A 19113-nucleotide genomic window follows, 5' to 3' on the forward strand; every position below is an offset into this window, starting at 1 on the left:
CTCAGGGAGCTTATGGTTGATGAGTGAGTTGGAGCCACATGACTTGCAACCCACCATCTGGGCCCTGGGTTTTCCCGCTCCCTCCGGCCTCCAGTGAAGATCAGAGCTTACATCCTCATTTTGAGGAGCCGGACTCCTGGCTGGTGGAGGGAGGCGGGGAGGGGTTAGTGCTATGGCCAAATGCAGTCAGGCCCTCTGGACAGTGGCACCGACAGCAGGGTTTTTTTTGTTTTGTTTTGTTTTTAAAGATTTATTTATGTATTTTAAAGAGAGAGCATGGCGGGTGGGGCAGAGGGAGAGAGAATCTCCAGCAGACACAGAGTCCGACAGAGAGCTCCATCTCACGACCCTGAGATCATGACCTGAGCCAAAATAGTCGGATACTTAACCAACTGAGCCACCTGGGTGCGCCCCGCCCCCGACAGCAGCTTTGATCATCCGTGGTGCAGTTTTTCTCTGAGAAAGGAGACCTTTAGCTTTCCAGGGCTGGGATCTTCAGAGTGCATGCATGGCGAGTTTCTTCTGGAGGTCTTACCCCCTTGGTGACTGCGTTTCCTGTGCGTGTAGTTGCCTTTCCAAGGGCGCTGGGAGAAGTGAGCTGGGCACATTGTCGTCGGTGCACTTTTACCGCCTGTGTGCAGGAGCGGAGGTTGTCGGAGGTGAATCAATACCTCTCGGGAGGATGACAGATCGCCAGTCGGGAGCGTGGCTCTTACTTCATGTGCCTTCAATCCATCAAGGCCCGGGAAGACGCTTAAGTAATCAGAATAGTTCTGCGATACACACAGCATGAGAGCGTCTGATGTATCTTGGCCCCCAAGGCAGGGAGCCGGGGAGACGGCCCTTGAACACACACTCTCGAACACCTGCCCCTCCTGCCACTGGACCGGGAGCCTGTGTCCTGCACTCTGTGTATCCCCGACCCTGCGTAGCGCTGTGCGTGTAACTGCTGGTGTGAACACGGAAAACCATTCCCTAAAATCTGTGCTCGGTGTCTGGGGTGGCCTCCCTGCAGGTAGAAAGGGCAGAGGGACCCACACGGTGAAGACCCCTGAGCAAGGAGCCCAGCCCCTGGTCACCGATCCAGGGAACTGATTGATGTTCAGTGAGCACTTGTCCTGATGGGAACTCTAGGTGGCCAGTGGCAGAAACCCCTGTCAGACAGAAAGGAAGGGGAGAGGCAGCCCGGCTTCAAGCTCCGCAGGGACAAGGGGCCCCACTGTGCCTGGTCTGTGCAGCTCCTGTCTTGGGCAGCGTGGCCACCATCCAGTCTGGCCCCTGTCTCGCTTCAGTCCTGTCTGCACCTGCTTTGTTCCCTGCAGTTCCAGTAAACGCCACAGACTAGAGTCTCCTTGACCCATCGCGGTGGCTAGGAGGACAGCACACCGATCGGCCAGGCTGGGGGCACGTTCAGGCAGCCCCAGGGCTCAAGGATGGGCTGCTTTGGCCATCCAGGCCGGAATGTCCAGCCTCGGGTCCTGCATCCGAACCATCTGGAGCAGAGGAGGGTGGTTCTGACAGCAGTCAGGGCGTCCGTGCTGACGGGAGGCAGGGAGTGTGGCCCGCACATGTCCACTGTTGCGGCCCCCCTGATAGCCTTCACCATCCTGGCCTCCATCTTCTCTGCGTTTGCAAAGCGGCTGAATGAACTCTCTAGAAGACGTCAAGTGGAGTGAGTTTCATGCATGGTACGCGTCTCCAGTTTTCGTCATAAGCAAAGGCAGGGACCAGAGGCTTCATTCGGTCAAATCGAATGGCTGCTCTGTGCCAGGTCCCACTGCATGTCGGGGTCACATCGGTTAGCTCCACACATGGTCCCCACCTTCAGCAGGTTGGGGAGACGGGACAAACACATAATGTTATGTAGCAGTGGGTGCTGTGGGGAGGGCAGAAGTGAGTGAGAGGTGGAAAGGGGGTGATCTCCACAAGGTGGTAAGGTCGCTTTCTGAGGAGGTGACAGAACGAGCCATGCAGAACAAAAGTGAAAGAAAAGGGAGCCTTCCAGCCAGAGGAGCCAGTGTGTGAAAAGGTCCGGAGGCCCGGTAAGCGGTCCAGTGTGGCCTGAGGGGGTAAGCAGGATGGGAGTTGGCAGGATGTGAGGCCTGAAGGCAGCCAGTGAGGAAGGGTCAGCTCATGTGGGGCCTGGCGGCCACGGTGACAACTTGAGATGATTTCACCGAGGGTGCTGGGACACCTGGTGACGGGGACGACGGGATCCAGGTGATACTTCTGGATCCGTCTGGTGTCTGGAGGGAGCACAGATCATGGAGGGCAGAAGCAGAACCGGGTGGGGGGTTTCCACTAGTCCAGGGGAGGGACGGAGGCGGAGAGAAGGGTCAGGCTCTGGACATTTAGGAGGCACAGCCACAGGTCTTGCTGAGGGCTGGTTGCTGCTGCTGGGGAGGGACGCGGGGGCCTGGAGATCGGCCCGAGGAAGGCGCCTGTTGGTGCCCTTGCCCGTTCTCCTGGGTTGGGGACAGCGGGTTTGGAGGAAGTGCGGCGCACTCTCCTGGGCAGGTTATGGTGGAGGTGACTGGCTTCCAGATGTTCTGTGGTTGAGGTGAGGAGCCTGCCATGGGGTGTGTAGCACCCGGCGCCCCCAGCTCCGAGGCCTGTCCTCCTGTGCCGGCCAGCCCCGACCTGTGGGCCCGGCCGGAGACCTGCAGCTCTTGTGATTCCCTTCCTGTGTCTGGGCCTCAGCGTCCTCGTCTATAAACTGGGGTAATGAGACCCTCCACCTCCTGGAGTCATGATGCTTCTGGGAGGTGATCACCTCGCCTCAGGGGCCGGGGCAAGTCCATGCATGCCTGATGGCTGCTGTCACCGGAAGATTGGCTCAGAACAGGCATTGCCCAAAAGGAGGTGGGACAGTCTGGGGAAACAGCCAGGCAGGTGCCTCTGCCCTCGGCATGGAGGTGCCCAGACAGGCAGCTCTCTGGGGGTGGGAACCTGCTTGGGTGTGTGCGCCCACAGCTCTTCGCCTGTGCGGGAGATTTGCGTCAATAAGCAGGCATCTTTGTGCTGAGCAAGACATCAGTCAGTTCGGAGCCCTGGGCTGCTCACTCAGCATTGGCCTTGGAGAGGTCACCACTTGACCTCATTCTCAGGGCAGACGCGCCTGCTCTGCTGGGGTTTGCCCTGCTTTTTGACGCTCTCTCATTCTTTAAGTCTGCTTTGTCCCGCCCTTAGCCCCCTCCGTAGGGAGTCTCCACCCCGTTCCCTGAATTGGAGACCTTGGAGCCATCCCCCCCAGCTCGGTGCATGGGTCAAAGGCCATATAGGTCCTCTGGAGCCCAGGCACAGCGGGGCCGGGGAGGATGGAGTCATTTGATGATTGGCCAAATTTGGGGAAGTGTCTGTGAGCAAGATTTGGGGAAACGTGTTGCAATGTCTGGAATTCGGATCTGGGGCGAGTACGGAGCTGCCAGTAAAGCCTCTTTGGGCTTCGCCACTGGAGCTTCTCGATCTCTGGGCCTCCCGGTCCCAGGGCCAGGCTCAGAGGTCATGTTCTGTAACTAACTGCCAGCCATTGAGGAACTCTGAGGTCCCAGCAGGACAGGGACTTTGTTTCATGGAAGAGAAAATGGGGGGTTGGGGGAGAGGTGCCCCAGGGTGGTGGTTGAGTGGGGACCACCTGATCCAGCCTGGACCTGGGCCCAACTCTCTTACCCTCATGCCGGCTGCCCCTCCCACCCCCGTGGGCTAACCTCATAACCCTGGTGGCCTGCAGTGGCAGGTGTGCACAGAGTGTCCCTAGCGGGTCACCTGCCTGGAGCTTGGGGGCCAGGAGAGCAGGGCCAGACGCAGCCCCTGTGCCTTTCCTGCCCGGGCCCGGGATCAGGGGCCTTGCCCAGGCAGCTCAGATCACGTCAGTTTGTGATTTCTCTGGTTCTTTGCCAAGGGAGGAGTGAGGGAGAGAGACAGCAAAACACTTGGACTCGAATTTACAATCTCACTGAAGCATGAAATCGCTTCCTTCCTTTAGCAGATTATTACTTAAGCAGAAAACTGACTTGGAGTGGGGGTTGGGGGAGTTATCCTCTTTTGAAAATTAAAAAGGTAAAGGAAGAGGTTTGGGTTTTTTTGAGGGGGGCTCGTTACCAGCAGGAAGAATGTAGCAGGCTCTGGGGAGTCAGGATGCTCAGCAGAGCAGACCTCTGAGTCCCGAGTCCTGGCCTGGCAGAGAAGGGCACGGGGGTAGGCAGGTGAGGCGCTCGCTGTGGCCCGAGATCCTGGAGTCGCCTGTAGGGACTAAGGAGGCTCCTTTGATTGCGGGTTTTCCCATTGCTTTAGCTGAGCAAATCTGGACTGCTGTAGTGGTCCACATGTCTTACTGTCACCGGGAGTTCCTTGTGGATCTCTTGTTCGGGACCTCAGCACGGAGCAGGTGTCTTGCGGGTGAGCGCTCACTGGCCAGCCAGCTTTGCCTCCAGACCCTTGCTCATCCTCGCTGGGTCAGGAGGCCTCGGATGACCCTGGATTTGGAGAACATGTCTACACTGAGCCCTTGGGCTATAGTGGCAGCTCCTGGGCATTTTCCGAGGGCAGGGGAGGTGAGGAGCTTGGGCCAGTGCTGCTTGGAGCCCAGCGCAGGACAGGTCCCACCGGGAGCCTGGGGGAGGGCGTAAGGCTCTGCTTGGGGTCTGTGGCTCCTTGGGCTCATTGCGTGTCCAGCCTGCCACAGAAAACCCTGAAAGGATTCGTCTCCTTGGGCCCATGGGGAGTAGAAACTGGGCTTGGATCTGGACAGCCCACGTGGGAATCCTGGCTCCAGCACTTTGGGGCAGCCACTTTGCTTCTCTGGGCCTTGGCTTCGCCAGCTGTTGAATCCGGCCAGTGTCTCCAGAGGACAGCCTGAGAATGGGATGTGGCCCAGAGCACATGCTGCATAGCCCTGCTCTGACCTGAAGTCTGCCTGGTGGCCTGAGGCCACCATATACGTGTTCCCTTGACCATGGGAGGCAGCCGCGGCTCAGACTCACCTCAAGGTGGCTCATTTCCAGGCCAAAGACGTTTGCTTCCAAAGCTGGTCTGAAATCAAAAGAATCAGTTTTGGCAGGGCAGCTACTAACCCCCCCACAGTCCCTAGACACGTGGCGGGGGTGGGGGCGTTGGGGGGCAGAGCTGAGAGAGGAGGGGCGGGGCTGAAGGGTGAGCCGCCGTGGGACCACCCACGCCAGGAGACAGGGCCCGGCCCCTCTCACCTGTGGCCTTGTCCCGGCAGGTCGGCTCAGCATGTCGGTCAGTGTCCACGAGACCAGGAAGTCGCGGAGCAGCACGGGCTCCATGAACATCACCCTCTTCCACAAAGCCTCCCACCCCGACTGCGTGCTGGCCCACCTCAACACGCTGCGCAAGCACCGCATGTTCACGGACGTCACGCTCTGGGCCGGCGACCGCGCCTTCCCCTGCCACCGCGCCGTGCTGGCCGCGTCCAGCCGCTACTTCGAGGCAATGTTCAGCCACGGCCTGCGGGAGAGCCGGGACGACACGGTCAACTTCCAGGACAACCTGCACCCCGAGGTGCTGGAGCTGCTGCTGGACTTCGCCTACTCGTCCCGCATCGTCATCAACGAGGAGAACGCCGAGTCGCTGCTGGAGGCCGGCGACATGCTGCAGTTCCACGACGTGCGGGACGCCGCCGCCGAGTTCCTGGAGAAGAATCTCTTCCCCTCCAACTGCCTGGGCATGATGCTGCTGTCGGACGCGCACCAGTGCCGCCGGCTGTACGAGTTCTCCTGGCGCATGTGCCTGGTGCACTTCGAGACCGTGCGGCAGAGCGAGGACTTCAACAGCCTGTCCAAGGACACCCTGCTGGACCTCATCTCCAGCGACGAGCTGGAGACGGAGGACGAGCGTGTGGTCTTCGAGGCCATCCTCCAGTGGGTGAAGCACGACCTGGAGCAGAGGAAGGCCCACCTGCCCGAGCTCCTCCGGAGCGTGCGGCTGGCCCTGCTGCCGGCGGACTGCCTGAAGGAGGCCGTCTCCGGCGAGGCCCTCCTCATGGCCGACGAGCGCACCAGGCTCATCATAGACGAGGCGCTCCGTTGCAAGACCAAGATCCTGCAGAACGACGGGGTGGTCACCAGCCCCTGCGCCCGGCCGCGCAAGGCGGGCCACACGCTGCTGATCCTGGGGGGCCAGACCTTCATGTGCGACAAGATCTACCAAGTGGACCACAAGGCCAAGGAGATCATCCCCAAGGCGGACCTGCCCAGCCCCCGGAAGGAGTTCAGCGCCTCGGCGATCGGCTGCAAGGTCTACGTGACCGGGGGCCGGGGCTCTGAGAACGGGGTCTCCAAGGACGTGTGGGTGTATGACACCGTCCACGAGGAGTGGTCCAAGGCGGCGCCCATGCTGATCGCCCGCTTCGGTCACGGCTCCGCTGAGCTGGAGAACTGCCTCTATGTGGTCGGGGGACACACGTCCCTGGCGGGCGTCTTCCCCGCCTCCCCTTCTGTCTCCCTGAAGCAGGTGGAGAAGTACGACCCCGGGGCTAACAAGTGGACAATGGTGGCCCCGCTGAGGGACGGCGTCAGCAATGCCGCAGTGGTGAGCGCCAAGCTGAAGCTCTTTGTTTTCGGAGGGACCAGCATCCACCGAGACATGGTGTCTAAAGTCCAGTGCTACGACCCCGCGGAGAACCGGTGGACCATCAAGGCTGAGTGCCCCCAGCCTTGGCGGTACACAGCAGCCGCCGTGCTGGGCAGCCAGATCTTCATCATGGGAGGTGACACGGAGTTCACGGCCGCCTCGGCCTACCGCTTCGACTGTGAGACCAACCAGTGGACGCGGATCGGGGACATGACCGCCAAACGCATGTCCTGCCACGCCCTGGCCTCGGGCAACAAGCTCTATGTGGTGGGGGGCTACTTCGGGACGCAGAGGTGTAAGACCCTGGACTGCTATGACCCCACTTCGGACACGTGGAACTGCATCACCACCGTGCCCTACTCGCTCATTCCCACTGCCTTTGTCAGCACCTGGAAGCACCTGCCCTCGTGAGGAGCGCCTGCAGAGCCCAGCCAGGTGAGTCCCCAGCAGCCCGGGCCCGTTCCCACTCTGGTCACGGTCACTGTGTCCTCTAGGGAGGCCTGGAGGGGGCAGCCGGGGGCTGGGTGCTCTCGGAGCCTTTTCCAAGCTGAAGCTAAAGCCTAGCTCTGCCCCTTACTTGCAGTTGACCTTGAGCAAAGCAGGTAAGCCTCCGCTAACGGGGAACAAGCACCTGACCGGTGCGGTGCGTCCCAGACGCACATCAGCGTCCCTGGGGTCCTCTGACAGCACTACGTGGAGGTTAGGCCAGCCGGCCGAGTCTAAGAGCAGTCTGCCCACGAGAGCACCCTCACGTCGGACGCAGCCGAGCTGTTGGGGCTTCCCCAGACCGCTCTCAGATGCGAGCATTCTCTGGAAGGCCTCACAGAGGGCCGTGCGGGCCGTTACGGTCGCAGTCATGATCTATTACAGGAAGGAATACAGGTTAAGATCAGCTGAGTACAGGAGACAGAGCCCTCTGCGTGTGCACTCCGGACAGCATTCTTGTGCCTCCGTCAGTGAGTGACGGACGCACGGAATATTGTCCGCCGGGGACGCTCACACGCGCTCTGGTGTCCAGAGTTTTTCCCGGGGCCCCACCACGTAGGCTCAGTGGATTGCCCGCGGGTTCCTCTCCCACTCCAGGTCAGCTGGTACAGCCTGACCCAGAGCCCCTCCCCTAAGTCACACGGATGTGCCCACCCCCACCCTAAACAAGGACAGTCTGTTGGGTAGGACTGATCATCTCCCAGAAGCCAAGGGCAGAGGCCAAACTTCTTTTACGACCCGAGTGCTAAGGCCACCCGCCAGACCAGGTGAGTGCCCTGTGCATCCGGCTTGCGAATGGGGCCCCAGGGTCCCATGAGAAACAGGGACAATGGATGGGAGCGCTCAAGGGGCAGGGGTCGTGCTGGAGCTGTGGGGCAGGCACCCTGTGGAGGCAGCGGGATGCCGCTCCCGTCCCGCAAGGTGGCGAGCAGGCCTTCCTCAGAGCGGGCATCCTGGTGAGCCGGGCAGGGACTGCGGTGCAGGACTGCCCACGTAACCGCTCCTGCTCTTTGTTCTTGGGGCCGTTTTGGTGTGCGGTGCTTACCCAGAGGGGGAAGGGGACGGTGGATATAGGAAGCTAAGGGACACCGGCAGGTGCTCTTTGGGGTGATGGAGGGATAGGGAGACACGGGAGGGATTTGCCCAAGGCCTGAGGGCAGGTGCAGTCAGGTGGAGGGAAAGACCAGCTTATCCAGACAGGCCTCTTCGGAAGGTGCGGTGGGGTCTCTCCTGCAGCCTTTCTGGGGGCAGGAACAGCACCAGAGCTGCGATTGGATTAGGGTGTCCTGAGCCAGCCCGGCAGGGAGCTCAGGAGGAGGGGCTGGAGAGGGGTAGGGGTTTCGTCGGCACCAGGGAAGGGTTTGTGTTCTGGTCCCACCCTCCTTGGTCAGGCCGTGGGGAAGCCGGGCTGTGTGTCCCAACCCTTAGCCCTCCTCCTAGGCCCCTCACCCCTGGGACAGGGACAGTAGATCCTCAGCCCTTAGGACTGAGTTCTGGAGATCCCGGGGGCGGTGGCAGAGGGTGGGAGGCAGGGAGGCATGGGCCCCAGGGGCTCTGAGAAGCTGGGGCATAGAGCTAGAGATTCCAGGCTCTGTCTCCTGCACAAGAGGCCGTGCAGGGCTAGCCTTCCTACCCCGGAGGGCTGGTGACCAGTCACAGCTCGGAGAAACTGGCCCCCTTCAGTTCAGTTCACAGACACCCCCTCAGGAGCCAGCCTGGGCTGAAAACCTGATTTCCTCCCTGACGTGTTGGCTGCTGGGACTGCCCCTCCAGGCAAGCACGTGCTCGGGCCAGGAGATCAGGTCGGGGAGGCGCCGGCCCGTGAGGCCAGCCAGGCCGCGTTCCCTGCTACATCCGGGGTGTTTGGGCTGCTAAAGGCCAATCTAGATAGGAGGGAGCTTGTTCCCTTGTGAGGTTGTCCTGTTTTGTTTTAATCTTTTCTCTCCCTCTTTGGGAGAAAAATCTGAGTAGCCTAAGTTGTTGGTCCCCTAGGACGCGAGCTTTAAGAGACTAGGGCATCTCCTCACGGCCTCCCTGTTCCTGCACTCAGGGTGGTCACCTGTGGGGCCTGAGGGCTCCTCCTGCTGGTGCTTGCTCCTCCCCATGACCCTGGACAGCAGTTCAACCCCACATGGGAGGGGTGGGGGCAGGCCAGTGGACCCCATGAGCCCTGTATTTTTCCAGGAATTTCCCCCCATTCCAGGGATGGAGAGGAGAAGCACTCATCACTCTGGTTCTGGCTCTCACTGCTTGACCCTGGTTACATAACTCCCCTAAGCTCAGTGTTGCCATACCGAATACAGGAGTGAAAACTGTATTACCCCTAGTGCTTGCATAGGTCAAGTGAGGGGGTGGGTTCAGAGTCCATTTTTATACTAGTTGGTGACGTGGAAGGATGGTGGCGGTAATGGCTTCAGGATGCTTTGGGCGGTGGGGGCCTCTCCACATCCCTGGGCCAGCCCCTCCTTCTAGAAGGGTCCATCGCCCACAGTTAGGAGGCACATGGGGTATGTCCATCTGAGTGCTGCCAGGGCCTTGTCCCTCCAGCCTGGCCCCATCCATGGCGGGGGTGCTGTTGTCAGCCCCATTTCCGGGGGTACTAAGCAGGTGCAAAGAGGCTAGTTGCACAAGATGGAGCCAGTCCCGCATCCCACTGGAAAGCCATGTCTGGGCCCTGCCGTCCCAGAGCTATGCCTGCACGTGAGTGTGTAAGCGTCCCCAGGCCACAGGTTTCCCGAGCTCCTGTGCCAGCACCGTCCGCAACAGAGACAGAGGGTCCTTCAGCTCTTGCTCTGCATCCCAGCCATTTCCTTCTCGCGGGCTTCGCAGCCAAGCAGCCCCCTCCCTGCCGTCCTTCTGCCTGAGAAACCGCCGCTCCCGTGGCTCCGTCCCACAGGTCGACCCAGGGTTGTTCCCACGCTCTGCACAGCCCTGCTTCCCTCCGGCTTTGCCTGCCCGGGACGGCTTGGAGTTCTCCAGATGTCTTCAAAGGCCGGCGTGTAAACGGGGCTCTCTGGGGACAGGCCCGTGACATAGCACCGGGCAGGAAGCTGGTGCCCCCGGGTGTGCCCAGCCCTCCCTTTTCTCCCCAGGAAATGGGGCTGCGGCGGCGGGCAGGTAGCCCTCCTGTGTGGCTGCTTGGGCCGCCACCACAGTGCTGCAGGGGGCTGGAGGGGTGGCCCTGAGTCGGGGGTGGCAGGTGGGAGGGGTGGGAGGGGGGCTGGGACAGCAGCAGTGTGGGGGGCAGGGGGTGGAGCCGTGGCACCCGAACGAGGCGCAAGAGGAGCCCAGGCCGAGCACCCTTCGCGAGGATGGAAGGCAGGAAGAACGGAGGTGTGCATGCCGGCTGCCTCCCCTTCCACCTGCCATGGCCACCCACGGTGGACTGTGGTGGCACTTTCCACAGAGGCTGACTGCCAGCTGGGAATCCCCCGGCCCCGTGCCGGGGCCAGAGAATGGGATCCGTATCCCCAGGTTCACCTCCCTGTGCCTGCTGTCCCAGGCCCTCCCGCAGGCAGCAGGGTGGGGCCCGGCTCAGGGACCTTCCTGCCTCTGTGCCTGGAGCGCCCCTCCGTCCCCTGGCCCCTTGGTCCAACCTGGGAGACTCCGACTTCAGGAGCCAGCCAGCCGAGGTCTTCTGCACTCTGCACCCCCCAGCGTTACCCCAGCTGACGTCCCCATGGTCATCCCCCAGAACTTCGTTTCCCCGCCTCGGCCCCCAGCCTTGAGCTCTTGGTGGGTCCCTGCGTCTACAGCGAGCACTAGTTGTGATCTCATTGACCCCCCAGAATGAGTTGCCCTCGGTGCCGCTGTCGCAAAGGTGGCCGCTGAGGTGGGTAGGTCGTTGGCATCACATGAACAGCTAGGAGGGGTTGGAGCGGGGTTGGAGCCCCAGACACACCCCACGCCTGCGGGCGTCTGGAGCCAGCGCTGGGTCTCCTCCCGTCTGCACCCTGGCACCGAGCACGGGTCCGGCACGGGCGGCCACCCAGCGGTAGGGCTGATCACTGTGTTGGAAGCTTCACGCCAGCAGGAGCTCCAGAACCAGCCCCTGAGCCTCAGTGTCGCAGCCAGACCCACATATCTGGGGGACAGCAGCCAGCGGCAGCTGGGAGGCCCCTGGAGCTGGGTCTGTGGGTTACCCTGGGTTACCCGCGAAGTGTAGACTAGCCATGAATGTTCTTTTCTCTTTTTCTCTCCCACGAGTCCCCCTGCCCCCATCAAGCCCTTTAAAGACACAGAGCTCTCGTCTCTCTCCCCCTGACCCCCACCCAGAATGCCGGGCAAGCGTCCAGGCCACCAGGAGCTCATCTCTCCACAGTCATTGTTGGGACCCAGCCACTTGGGGTGGAGGGGTGGAGGGGCCTCCAATCCCGGCTCTGGGAAAGGCTGAGCCGGTTGTTCCCCCGCAGGGCCCTGCAAGGGGCTCAGTCACTGCCACAGGAGGGGCGACTCAGCACATTCTCTCCTGCCTTAAAAGAAATTGCCACCAAGAGGAAATCCCAGAGCACAGACCCACACGGATGGGCCCGGTGTCATGAGAAAGGTGACCGGGGCGGGAGTTCAGTCCCCTTGAACACCCAGGTCTGTCCATCCGTCCGTGCACCCACAGTCTCGTGCTCAGTGAGGTTCACTGGGGTTGGCTGCATGCCAGGCCTGGGATCGGGTGCCGGCCACCTTCCCTTGCTGCGGTCCTGCAGGGCAGACCGCTCACCCACAACCCATAGGACCAGGAGAGCAGGAAGGGGTTGCCAGGGCCAGCTGCCCGTGGGCAGTGTGGGGTGACCACAGACCCCACACCACTCTGCAAGGAGGAGGGGTGTCCCATCTCACAGATGAGGAGCCTAGGCCTCAGAGAAGCACCTGCCCAAAACTGGGGTGGCCCAAACCAGGAAAGCCATGGGCTGAGCCTGAGGGCGGCTGTGTGAGCTGGGAGGGAGTTCCGTGGGCTCCCCAGTTCCTCTGCCATCAGATGCCTTTAGGTGCTCTCTCCTCTTCAGCAACTCGGGACAGCCCAGAGGGACCACTCCCCAGGTCAGGGTCCCACAGCCCCTCACCCCGGGCATGGGTGGCTTTGAGGTTTGGTTTGGGGCAGTGGTGAGGCCTTGTCTCGGGGGGCACCCCTCGTCTGCCTAGTGTGGTGGGAGCAGAGACGGGCCCCAGAGGTTTGGGGTGGCCACTGTAGAGCGTCCCGGGATGTTAGGGGCCTTGTAACCCAGCTTCTCATTGTGAGCGGCCTTCACCAACACCACTGAGGAAAATATGGCTGCCCTGCCTCGCATCTTGGGGCTGCTGACCCCCTGGGGACTTCCCGCCATGCTCAAGCCAACCTTCCAGAAGCCTTGGCAGGGAGGGAGCAAGGGGCATACCTGATTCGAAGGAAGAAAGTCCCGCAGATTCCAGTGCTGGCTCGAATTTTTAAATGTTACCTGAATACATTCAAACCTACAAGTAGCTCTAAGCCCTTATGTGTGGAGGTCTTGCACGGCGGACACAGACGTGCAGGGCAAATCTAACAAGACGGGAACACCAAGAACGGCATCATCATTCAGTGATGTCCTGCAGAGATGGTCTTGTGTCTTTGCCTCTTGGCAGACACGCCGGTTTCCTGGAGCGCTCCGCCAGTCTGTGCCAAGGGCCCGCTTCTCTGTGCCTCCCCGGGGCCACCGGGAGATGCCTTCCGGCAGCTCAGCGTGCTGGAAGGACAGCCTCCGTGTCCCCTGGCACAAACCTGCCTCCTGGGTTAGGGCCATCGCTGAGCCCACGGCACTTAGGTGCCGGCCCGAGTAAGTGTGCCACCCAGCGCTGAACAGGTGTGTGGATGAGCCAGGAGCCTGGCAACCCCCTGGGCAAACTCCCGTCCCCGTCCCCGCAGGACTCCGGAGAACCACTTCTTACAGCGCTGCTGCCCCCAGCCCCCCGGCCGGGGTTCAGCTCCATGTGGAGACCGAGTGGACAGCGCCCTCCCGGTCCTTTGTCCCCGTGGCTCCAGCCACGAGTGTCACACCCTGACCCTGACACACGTCCACAGCCACATCTCCATGTGGAGTCAGGCAGCGCTATGCTGAGCTGTCACGGTGGGTCAGGCTTTAAAATCGACCACGCTGGCCCCACCGGGTTGTCTCCGTTGCTTCAAGGACATTGTCCACGGAACCTCTCCTGTGCGGTAGACCGCTCCGTCCTCTCTGCGAGGCTGAGATCCACCCCTCATCTTACACAGGACAACAGGAAGCCCAGAGAAGGCTGACGCTGCACGGATGGAGAAGCCAGGCTGGAGTGTGAGCTCGGTGACCACGGGCGTGTGCTCTCCACCACCGTCCGCCCCCAGAGCCCGTCTCAGGGCTCAGTAGCAATCTGTGGGGGACCGCCTGCCTCCGTACTTCTGACCACGTCCACGCCCGCCCTGTCTCCACTGCACCGGCCTCATTTTAGATTTTCAGACGTGCCAGCTTCCCACCTCCGGGCCTTTGCACGTGCCATTCCCCCTGCCTGCACCGCTGTCGCCCCCTCTAGCAAACTCCTGTCCCTCCTCCCAGTCTCAGATTAAATAGTACCACCTTCCCACACCCTCCACGAAAAAAAAAAGTCCTGATCCTTCTACTTTTTTATTTTTCATGTGTAGCACGTCTGTCAGCGTGTGATTACGGTAGGCAGTTACTGGAACAAGCGTCGTGTCTCCCATTGGGGGATGATCCAGGGGACAGTCGCTGTGTCTGTTTGCCCTCTTGTCTTCCCCGCTCCGAGCGCAGCGCCTGCTGGGTTGCGGGGGCTCAGGGCATGTAGCTGGAGTGGCTGATGGGACGGGTGGTTGCCACCTTCCAGGTGAGGTAACCAGGGCTGAACTGCCCGGGGCTGCGCTGCTGGCAATGGAAGAGCCGCATTCTCACGCCCGGGCCTTCTGCTCTCGGGGCCTGGCTTCCAGCCCCTTACGTGTGGCCTCCTGCTTCTCGCTTTGTTCCAGGTCAGGACAGAGCCATGTGGACACGACTCATGCTCTCTCTCCCTCCCTCTCTTTCCTTTGCAGACTCTGCGTGTCTCTCCCCACCCCTGCGGCTGCAGCCCTCACTGTCCCAAAGTGGCCCTGACCCCGTCTGCCGCTGCAGGAAGCTCAGCCCGGCCCCGGAGCAGCCCTTGAGGTGGCCAGAAGCCGGCCCCACCGGCTCGGGGAGCAGCAGTCTCAGGGGCTGTTCTGAGCTTCAGACAAGAGGAGAGAAGGTGTCTCGAGTGCCCTGTGTGTCCGCCCAAGGCCTTTTCCGCTTTGCGGTGGTTTGTAGGGGAGAGGACCTTCCAGAGGTGCATGGACCGACCCCAGGACTCCCTCGGCCTCGGGGAGAAGACACATATGCTGAGCATTGAGATTGCCTGTTTCAGCAAGTCCTGTTCGGAGGCCGGGAGGCCGGGCAGGGGGGAGCCCCGGGTGGGTTGGGGTGGGGGGTACTGGGCAGAATTCGGGTCACGCAGTGCCAACAGCACAGTCTTGGCCTCACCGCCTCCCTGTTGTGATTGTGACGTCAGCCAACAGAGGGTGTCCCGGGCCTTGGGGAAATGGGGTCAACCAGCGCTGAGAGCACAGGTTGCCCAGGAGGAAATCGAGGACACATTGTGTCAGGGGCCGAAACCCATCGGGTGACCTCAGTGGCGCCCACAAGGCTTCATTAGCAAACGACACCAAGACCCCCAGCGTTAAAGAGGAAACTCTTGTGGGTCCCTCCCCAGAGTCAAGCCCGGCGTGCCCCGTCACGGCAGGACTTGGGGGCTGCCCATCTCCTCAGAGCCTGCCTCTCCTCAGAGCCCACCCCAAGAGGTGGCAGTGACCCCATCTCCTGACAGGACCATACTGGCCCTCAGGATGTGGCCCTGCCCCCAAGCCTAGGAGCAGATAGGAGCTGGCGACCGCAGGGTTACCACAGGGCACCCACTCTAGATCCCGCCAGGCCTGGCCTCCTCAGCATGGAGGACCGCAGCAAGGCCCGTGACCCCGGGCCCTCCACCAGCACCAGCTGGCCTCTGGCCTCTGGGCCTTCCAGCTGGCCCACTTGCTTCCTGGGCTCCAAAAGCAAGAATGGTCCCCAGGAGAACTGCCAATTCGTGGCTCATTTTGTCCACCTCCCAAGTCAGAGGGTCCCTCATCAGTGTATCCCCAGTATCTGGGGTTCTGGAGGGGTCAGCTCACACCTAGTATTAGGGTTTGCAGCCCAGCCCTTGCCACCCCCCCGGGCACTACTGGGGGGGGTTGGGGTCTGGGCCAAACTGGTGGCTTCCCTGGCCGCCTGCCAGCTGCCTGCCATTTGCTCGGTGCTGCTTGACTGGTTTGGGACTGGGGCGCCCAAGCGGGCTGCATGGTTGATGGGGCCGCATCACAAACCAGTTGCTGTCTGTAATTTTGCCCTGACCCCTCGCAGGACCTCGGTGTAGCCGCTGGCCCTGGGGCGTCTCTTGGGGGGGCCCTTGTTGCTGGGTTTGCCCGCTCATGAGCACCAGCCACAGGCCATCGGCTGCCACTCGGGAAAAAGCTGGAAGCAGAGAGTGCATCTCCAGGTCCCCTTGGAGGCCACAGAGCTTCCATAGCAGAGGCTGGCCTCCTTGGCTCTGGGAGCACAGCCTCAGCCACCCAAAGCCCAGGGCTCTGGTCCCCAGAGATGGCTCGGCCGCGGGGGCAGAGGAAGCTGCTCGCCCAGAGGCCTGGGATTCCAGATGCCTGGGGTGGGACAAGCACACTTGTCACACAGCACCACGGGCCTGCAGTGGTGCTTCCCCCAAGAGTTGTGTTCCTTCTGTTTCTAACTTAATAAAAGAGCTGAGAAAAGCCGTGCGTCCCTGGGGGGCTGGGGCCAGTCTTGGGAGGGAAGGCGCGGGCAGGCTTGGATTCCACCCCACCAGCCAGGGCCGGAAGTCTGCCCCCTGGCGCCTGCCCCTCCGGTGAGTTGGGGGGCGGGGAGACCTCCTCCCCAAGGACCCTGGCACCCAGATGAGATGGCTTCCTTTCCTCAGACTGTCCCAGCAGTGAAGCCTTTGAACTGCCCCTTGCCCCTCGTAGAATCCAGGCTGCTTTCCTGGAAAGCCCCTGCAGGGCCAACTCCGAGTTCAATGTGCTGCTCTCTGCGGAGCCCAGCTGACACTCGTGAACGGAGGAAGGCCGGGAAGGGGGTGTAGTCGCCCCCAGCGGCCGGCACTAGCACCCTGCGGCCTCTGACGCTCCTGTCCATGCTGTCCCGTCACGCCCGCCACAGCCAATGTAACTCCCAATTCGGGAGCGTGGGCTCAGGGCCGGCAGCCCCGCGTGGCCCCCGCCGCCCGGGTGCTCTGAACCTCTGCGGTGCGCAGGCCCCCAGAACGCACAGTGGCCTGGAACAGTGTGAAGAAGGGGTTCAGATGCTGAAGTAGGGGTGGTACCGCTCCTTTGTCATCACCTCGAAGGAGCATCGTCTGAATGAGTGGGTCGATCTCGAAAGTGTGATACCCTCGCAATCTCCAAGCAGAGACGCTCTCCAGCTCCCTCCACAAACCCCAGTCACAGCCCCTCCCGATGCCCGCTCCTGCCTCGATGCTGGGAGCACAGGCAGGCACCACCTCCCCGCAGGCCTGGACACGGGCCACCAGGCGTGGGGGCGGCGGCCTAGTAAGCTGCAGTAGAAGCAGCAGGGATGGTAAGTAGGGGTGTGTTTGTCTTTACACAGCCTCGGGGTGAGCGTAAGTGCGCCAAGGCGGAGTAGCTCTCCAGGATTGGGCCCCAGCCTCCTACCTTGTTACTCTGGCGGCTTCCGCACGAGGCTTCCATCTCCTGGCCCAACGTGGCCACCCCGTTCCTGCCATCTCATCTGCATTCCAGCCATTGGGAAGGGGAGAGGACATGCCCCCAAACTTGCACATGTAACTTGTTCACACTCCCATGCGAGGCCGGACATGCCAGCCCCAATGCCAGACGATCACGGAATAAAGGGGAGGTGGATATTGAAGGACAAGGAGCAACCCCTGCACTGGCCCGCCTGACCTGGAGTTGAAAGGAGCCTGTCTACACTGGCCTGCTTCCCCTTCTCTGGAGCTGGTCGAGTGGGGCATTACAAAGCCGCAGGCCTCTTCAGGAGCCTGGCCCTGTGTGTGCGGCAGCACCAGTGAGGCCCTGCTGTGTGGCCGCCGACCAGCCCTCTGCCCCACTGCCCCCTGCAGGCCACGCGCAGTGACCCTGGGAGGGGGGCATGCTCGTCCTCTTCCCTCTGGTGAGGAAACAGGCCTAGAGGTTAGAGCCCCCCCCCCCACCCCTTGGGCAAGGGCTCACGCTGGAGGCAGGAGGCCGCAGTGGCCAGGAGCTGGGGGCGGGTCGGAGCGCCCCTGCGTGTGCGTCTGATGCAACGGCGGCAGGGTTAACGAGGACATGAGGGCCGGTTCTGAGGAGTCCCCAGACAGCCTTGTCGCGAGAACGGCCGCCATAGTTGCAGGGCTGGAGGTGGGCAGTGCACCCAGTCACGGGCCAGCTCACCCCATTCCACGTTCCTTGGACGCCCCCCAAGAGGCCAGACCGTGCCTGGGATGGGGCTTTGGGAAGCGAGCCCCAGCAGCGGTGGGTAAGATATCCCTGGGCGCCTTGTTCCAAGGTGGCCCACTGACCTCTCGCAGGTTGTAGCTCCCGACGGTCGGGCCACATAGAGCCTACAGCACCCATGAGGCTACTTGGGGGCCTGCATTTCCAAGGCCGGAAGGTGGGCCGATCATCCCTCCTCCCTGCGCCTCAGCCAGGTCTGCCTTTGTCCAAAGGCCCTTCCCCGGTGCAGGAGCTGGTGAGGGGCCAGCCCAGACCATCCACCCCAATGGCCTATGGCCACCATCCCTGCTCAGCACCCAAGGCTACAAATCCTGGTGGGCAGAGAAGGAGCGTTGTAAGCAGCAAGTAATTGTCTTTTTAACCAGGGGGCTCAGAAAGAGCCTTTGGTGGTTCTGGGTCATCAGTCCGCGGGCCTTCTGTGCAGCAAGAAACAAACTGCATCGTCCCAGCCCAGTGGCTCCACCAGCCTCTCCCCTACAGGAGGGGGAGCATACTTCTGGAACACACAGGTGGCCTTGGAGGTGGCCGGCCTCCCCGTGCTTCCCTGCCCCTCCGGCAGCGGGGCCAGAACAGGCCCCACCTGAGCTCCCGGCCTCGGAGCTCATAGCACCTGCCAGCGTGGGGCCCGCCCGGAGGCAGGTGTGGCCGGGGTCCTTTTCCAGCAGGGTCGCACAGCTGTCCTAGATTCTCCATCACTTCGTGGCCGCTTTGGGCTTGGGCAGACGTTCTTAACCTGGGATTCAGGATCAAATTCAGGGGTCTGTGTCCTTGAATGGGAAAGAATTACACCCTTATTTTCAAGGACCTGTAACTGACAGTGTTTTCTTCACCTGGGAATGTAGGCAGCCACCCCGCTGGTATCATCAGCGTCTGTGATTTTGCCTCTGGATGTTCTCATGACGGTACAGTTGTCACTGTCTTAAAATATCACAAACTCATTTCTGTGTGACAGATTACAGTCATTTTCAGACTGGCCACCAGATCATGTTACTGATAGGGAAGCGTGGATGTTGCAAGACCTATTATAAATTTGGTTTCTAAAATATCTGATGGGTGTCCAGGAACGGTGTCCCCAACTCCTATGTTGAAGTCCTGACCAACCCCCGTGCCTCGGAATGTGGCCTTCTGGGAAACAGGCGCTTTGCAGAGGTAATCAGTTAAGATGAGGTCCTAGCAGAGCAGGCTGGGCCCCTAACCCAACCCGGCCGGTGTCCTTAGAGGGGAAGTGTGGACACAGACGCACACACACGGGAACGCACGTGGAGACAGGAGCTTCGCTGCAGGGGCCAGGGCTCTATCAGGAGACGGGGAAGAGGCCCAGGACAGACCCGTCCCTGGTGTAACGAGAGCAGTGTCCTGCCCACATCTTGATTCTGGACTGTCTCCAGGGCTGCAGGACAACACGCTTCCATGGTTCCAGCCCGGCGGCGGCTCTGTGGTCAACGGATGCAGCGGGTGTCCTCTGCCAGCCTGCGTGTTGTAGCTTACGTACT

General features: G+C 61.6%; 1 protein-coding gene across 1 annotated transcript in view; it reads left to right on the forward strand.

The window, feature by feature from the left end:
• KLHL25 (kelch like family member 25) overlaps positions 1-17269 on the forward strand; it is a 36711-nt gene extending 19442 nt beyond the window's left edge. Inside the window, exons 2-3 of the mRNA XM_045813058.2 lie at positions 5225-7029; positions 14105-17269. Coding sequence (XP_045669014.1) covers positions 5236-7005 — 1770 coding nt within the window. The 5' untranslated portion in view covers positions 5225-5235 and the 3' untranslated portion in view covers positions 7006-7029; positions 14105-17269. The remainder of the gene's footprint in view (positions 1-5224; positions 7030-14104) is intronic.
• The last annotated feature ends 1844 nt before the right edge of the window (positions 17270-19113 follow it).

Source organism: Ursus americanus, chromosome 28 (genome assembly GCF_024610735.1).
Source record: "Ursus americanus isolate L20-20 chromosome 28, mUrsAme1.1.p, whole genome shotgun sequence".
Taxonomy (NCBI): Eukaryota; Metazoa; Chordata; class Mammalia; order Carnivora; family Ursidae; genus Ursus; species Ursus americanus.